Genomic DNA, 6393 nt, shown 5'->3' with positions numbered 1-6393 from the left:
ATACATACACACACACAAATTTAATGACAGAAAATATACAAAAGCAGCTAAAATGCAATGCACAACTCATTTTCATGGTATCTATGTAAAATTGTAAAACAAAGTAAAACACAAAGTGCACATTTTATGGGTCTCTCTTAGATCTCTGTATTTCACACATGTACTGGAGTTTTGTAACACAGTTTTGTGGTTCTGACTCATAAAGCAAAGCGTTGAATAGTTTTGAAAAGGTCTCGCTCACCACAGAGTGCACAGACATGTTCACACCGCATGCCAGCAATACAGGTGCACAGTAGGGCCGTGAAGCGCCTCGTTGTGAATGTTTCTACATTTCACAACACAGGTGTGATTTACTCTCGCCAAGAGAACATCTTAAACATCATATTTGGAAGGCAAATGAAGATTTAACAACGACTACAAATTATTCTATTTTGCTTTGCTGTCTAATTTAATACAACATTTCTCATCACAAAATAACCGAATTTTGAACATGAAGTAACATTTCTGAGCATGTCTTATTATTAATCTCATATTATCAATGTGCTGACAGACTTTTGGACCCCACTATACCAATGCATACTGTGCTATTCATAAACCTGTTGACATTACACACACAAATCAGCTTCAAACAAACCAGACTGATGAAAATAACAAATGAACAATGGCTCACAGGCAGGTTTATGATGTTGTGGCAGCACCGTTAGACGGATCGTGCCGCTCTGCCATACAAATGAACGACTCGGCGCAGCTTCTGTTAGGCCTCGACCGCCTCTTTCCACCTAATTAACTTCCCCGTGTTCAGAACGCAGCTCTGCTGGCCTGACGACTCATTTTATCTCACATCTCCATTACAGTGTCGAGGAAAGAGGAGAACTGTCATATACAGGAAAAGGTAATTACCGGCGGCATTTGCTTTTTGCAAACTGATAGGATGGTTTTCACTTGTTGTTTTCTCTGGTCTTAATGTGAACAAGACTGAATGATTTGCGATAACATGTACGTTCAAAAGTAAACATATATGCATATAAAACTCCATTTATACATATGCAATCCCCTGCTGTTAATCTGATTCAGTATGCATGTACATTTAAACTTGATTTGAATTACAACACTGATAGAGATCCTGAAATGCGTGTTGATTTAACATGCAGAATCAGTGTAACTGATGCAAACCTGATGATTTTTCCCATGCAATCACGCAATCCTGCTCCCACACATCTACATACGCCGCATGTCTCCATATGCAATGCACTGCACAGCATGCACAAAAATAATAGCCACAAGTTTCTTCTTGGAAATCTCTCATTTCCCCTGCATATACTGCACTGATGCATTTTGGTTAAAGTATTACTTAAGCTAAAGACAGTTGCACTCGCAGATGCACCACTCTGCACCCATTTCCAGTAATTGCTAGGCCTGCAAGTTATTTTTAGATGGTTTAAGCAGCGAAGAACAAGCTCAAAGAGTAAGACAGAGAGAGACAGACTCTTTGAACAGGCTAAATAATAAGTTAAGGCCTCAGACTCGTTTCAAATGAATCAAGGTTTTCTGCCGTCACACAGCTACCCACTTATAGGGATCTGATTCAGGAGCGATAAAGTTTTTTGGCTGCCGCTTAACGTCTGAGGTGTCTTTTCTTTTGATGGCTGACTTTTGGATGTACAATAAAATTGAAAGTCAAACTTTTATGAAACTCACTGCAAGAAACGGTTAGCCTTACATGCTCGTGGACGTCTGGACCTGCTTTACTAATCTTCACGCTCTGTTGTCAAACATGAAATGACATTTGCATCCCATTTTTAGATCTCTAATGCAACGGGATGTTCAATGAGAAAAATGTAGGACAAGTCGGACTAATTGGATCCATGTTGAATGGAGGAAATTACTGCATTTTGATGAAAGAATAATGAAGGCAAACTTTTTATTTTGAATAACACACACTGATGAATCATTCTCGATAAATCCAGAATCATGCATTAAAAAAAGTATAGTAAATAGGGTTGATTTCGATTTCATGTTGACTTGACACAAAAATCGATATATATTGAAAATCAAACTTTTGACAAGTGAGTGCTATGAATATACTTGATGATCTAAGAGTCAAAAGTAGTCGGCTTGTCTGTAACACTGAGTCATGGCTAACTGTGGTCTGCCTACCTCTGTCTGCATTAATACAGTAATGCCGGTGGGGAAGTGGTCCATCATCCCTTAACCTATCCAACTTCAATTTTAAACGCAACGAATGAGCCCCGGGCGATGCTCAAGTCATAATGCATTCGACAAACATTCTCTGGGTGAAACATGCATTTATGAAGAGATGGCCTTTAGAGGAGGAATTCACAGAGCGTATGCTTAACAAACAATACACCCACTCATGAAAACGAGAGATAGAAAGTCAGCATACTCAAAGTGAGAATGAGTCACAGCTCAACTGAAACTTCAGCATGAAGACACCAGAAAAGAATGTTCGACCCAAAATCTTGCATATACTCTTAAAACTAGGTTTTGCACTATTGGACCAATGGGCGCTTGAGTAAATACTAACATAGCAGTTACTAGCGGCGGAGGAGGGTGTGTTTGCATTGGAAGTATGGATCTGGCAGGTTTGTTGCAGGGCAAACGATTACACTGGTTAATGTATTATTGATTGCCTGGTTGTTATAGCTGTAAAGTTGCTTCCCTATTCTGAGGTGTAACTGCCTGCAAACTATATGCATGCATAAAAACATGGTATGAACAAATCAACAGATATTTATGTTAAAGTCTGCTTTTCGGTCTTAAGTTGAGGTCATATTAAGGAAAATTCGTGAGCAAAAAATGCCACTTGTTTATTGTCAATCGTGAAGACAGAAGTCATTTTTACACCAAGCAGGTTTCTGTTGGTCAGTGCATTGAACTTGTTGCAAAATTTCCATAGGAGAATCTTTCCCTCACGTGAAATTTCCAATTACGTGAATTACTATTGAAATGACTGGATTTCGCCCGCAAAAATGCACCGAACTATGGTAAATGTGACTGCTTTTACGCACAAAATTAATACTCTGAAAACACACTCTTCTATCTTCACAAGTGGAATTTGGTGTGTTGTTAGGCAAATATGACATGTTTATGGCTAGCTAGCTGAACAACAACACATCCACGTTTAAAGTGAAATCTGTCGCCCCCTTGTGTACACCAGAGCAATGCAAGATTCATTTCGCAAACTGAAATGTGACTTCGATAAAGCATATTTCGTCTTGTATTTCAACATGGCGGCCATCATGGAGAAAAAACAAACAAACAAACAATAACTGTATTAATTTTCTTGGACGTGCAAAAGGAAAAAGCGGGGGGAAAAACATAATTTCTGCACATTTAATCACCATAACTCAAGGTATATCATAATAAGTGAGGCTGCTAAAATAAAGATTAAAGATGCAAGCGGACAGTATTAGTGAATTTAAACTTAAATCCAGATTTCTCCAATGGGATTGCATTTGCTATAACAAGTCTTCTAAAATAATAACTGCAAACTATTATTTATTTTGATGTTTTGGTTATTAATTTGTAGTTTCTGCATATATCCATTGCTGAAAACAGAAACTCGAAATTATGAGATTCTCCCACGTTTTGGGAAGCATATTCTTGTTTTGGTTTACCATACAGTATGTGCATTGCTCTACTACATTTCACACTTCACATACAAGTATGGAAAATCTCACGCGTGGCTCAGGAATGAAGCATGTAGCATGTTTGTGTGTTAGCGACAGGAAACGATAATCACTTATCATGGATGGCCTACTTTTTCAGAACTATTTCCAGTTCATGTGGCACCACTGTAAACCACTTCACGCAAACGCTACAACATTACATATTAATGCGAGACCTCCATACGTGACCTTCATTTGGGGCCTCTCAAGAATGTTGGAGAATATTGCATTATTAAAGCTGAGGCACATAAAGAGGGCCATTGTGGTGGGGAGGGCAGGCTTTTCCCCTAAAATTTTGTTTCATAATGTCCACTTGCACGGGATCGTTTTTCAACGTATGGAGTTGGCTTAGATTACTCTGCTCTCCATTCGCCGGCTGATCTTTTCCATATGCTCAGAACCACAAGCTTAACTCTGTGACACCCTGCTATAAACACCCATCCGCAAATTATGAGTTACTCTCTGTCAGGATGACTGAATTTTAAGCTCTATCACAGGCTGTCTTATAAAAAAACTCTGCAATGTTTCTAAAGAAAGACGGGTTGTTAAATAATGCATTTACTCTTAAAGGTAAAAGCCAATGTTTCGACCATTATATACAGCCAACGTAATTCATACATCAATTTATATATATATATATATATATATATATACATTATATAAAACATGAGTGTATAACACTGAGTTCAATAAAAACAACTATGAAGTAATTCACAATTAAGGACGCCTGTACATTACTGGGCCGCGGTCTGAGCCTCAAAAATTCTCACAGCCGATTGGTTCCTGTAGAAAATTAAAGAAGATATACTCATATATTTTAATTCAATATCCGGTTTGGTGGTGTTTAACTACTATTTAAGCTTCACGAACACAACACGGAACACGGAAAATGTAAACGCGTGACCAGCGCTTAGATACATCGATTCAATTCCGAACGAACTCTGAACTCCGAATTCTATGTAAACGAAATGCGAATTTGACAGTTCGACGTTCCTTTTGCGTACTACAGGATCACAAGAGCTGAAGACTACACTTTTATGACAATTTAGCAGTAACACCTTAAACACAGTTACCGAAGGAAAAAAAACCCCAGCATGAACTAAAACCGAATTCTTACAGAGTTGCATTATGCAAATACCATTAAAACCCAAAAAGCAATACCGGCTCAAATGTGATTTGAATTATTCTTAATGCTGCACGCCCTCACAGATAACTGGGTGGACGTATAGTCCGTAGAGACACGAGGAGGTGAAGTGCATTTCTTTAACTGATTAAAATCTTATCCTAGTCAGCCTCTATGACGCCGAATCTTAATGCAGATTCTATTTACATTCAGCACTGTACTCTATCTTACCGTATACATCTCGACCCGTTAGTAGTCCGTCGCATACTGGCAAACCATTCAACTTAACACAATGCACACATTATTCTGTTTTAAATGTTCTTTATGAATATTGCTGAAAAGGCTAAATGCACCATCCACCGTTTTGGGTCTCGGACTAACTGTCTTGTTTCGTTCCAATCAAACAGCGAAAATAAATGCACAGAAATCCTGCCAGAAAGATGAGCCGAGTTCCCCGTGATAAATAAATAACGCGCCTAAGAACTCATTAATTGTTCTCTACACGTGGAACTGCAACTACGTCACAGAGGGATGCAGTTCTATCAGCAAAGCAATTATGAAGCTAATTCGCATCCAGACAGAAAGAAAAGAGTGCTTCATGTCTCCTATAATTCATGTTCAACGAGAGGCGCTGGACCAGGAGGGGAGCTCTCCATCTTCCCTCGGGAAACAAGCTGCCAGAGTCTTTAGCGGACTTTAGTTTACTCAGCCTAATGCTTTTCAGGTGCGATGCCGCATTTCACTTACAGCCTGCTTTTGCACGAATATACCAGTGATGCAAGTGCACGATTCCCGAGATAGCGAACTAAGTTTGGGACTGTTTTCCACCTTGTCCGGAGATGCACGCGCGTCCGAGGTTTCGCATCACCCAGCAATACGCGCACAGAACTCACACATTCACCATATGCAGCCTACACTAAATAACACGATGTTCATTCTGCAACAGATGAAACTGCCCTGAAGTTAATGAAGCAGGTTATTTCCCATCTGGGAAAGAGAAACTGAACCGGTGCGTAAAGAAGAAGGAGAAGCAAACGCACGGTGGGGTAAATTACCTTGTTGCAGTGGTAATAGTCCAGAGAGGAGAGGCTGGTGGCGGTGGGTAATGTACAGGAGCCCACGCTTGAAGGAGGTGCAGGGTAAAATCTCACATCCATCGCCCGCTCCGCAAGACTGAAGGCATGGAGAGCAGCTCGCGCTTCTGTTCTCTCTCTCTCTCTCTCTCTCTCTCTCTCTCTCTATTGTTAACCCAAACAAAAAGCAACAGAACGACTGAAAGAGAAAGGGGTTGAGCCTCTCTTCTTGCTCTCCTCACATCCGCTCGCGGGATTTGTTCTGTTCCATGTGAAAACGCGCGCGGTGGATATTTTGCGATTATTTACGCGCTTAAAATGCACTTCAACGCAAAAGAATCTAAAAAGCCTAAAATCTGTTAATATATTAACTATAAGTGAAATGATGTAGTTTTTAGTATAAGTAAAAGAACGTTTTTTTAACAAAATACTTATACAGTAAAATGCTATTACAATTATGTTTTTAATAAGTAAAAATGTAATATATATATATATATATATATATATA

The 6393-nt window shown here is 39.2% G+C and overlaps 1 protein-coding gene across 1 annotated transcript in view; it reads right to left on the bottom strand.

Annotated features, from left to right (window-relative positions):
• Positions 1–6037, bottom strand: part of tox2 (TOX high mobility group box family member 2) — a 163219-nt gene extending 157182 nt beyond the window's left edge. The window contains exon 1 of the mRNA XM_016477573.1: positions 5868–6037. Within this exon, the coding sequence (XP_016333059.1) occupies positions 5868–5969 (102 nt within the window). The 5' untranslated portion in view covers positions 5970–6037. The remainder of the gene's footprint in view (positions 1–5867) is intronic.
• Positions 6038–6393: the final 356 nt, after the last annotated feature.

This window comes from Sinocyclocheilus anshuiensis, unplaced genomic scaffold, assembly GCF_001515605.1.
Source record: "Sinocyclocheilus anshuiensis isolate Anshui unplaced genomic scaffold, SAMN03320099.WGS_v1.1 scaffold1632, whole genome shotgun sequence".
Lineage (NCBI taxonomy): Eukaryota > Metazoa > Chordata > Actinopteri > Cypriniformes > Cyprinidae > Sinocyclocheilus > Sinocyclocheilus anshuiensis.
The sequence above is the reverse complement of the archived record's forward strand: the minus strand, read 5'-3'. Positions and strand labels throughout refer to the sequence as shown.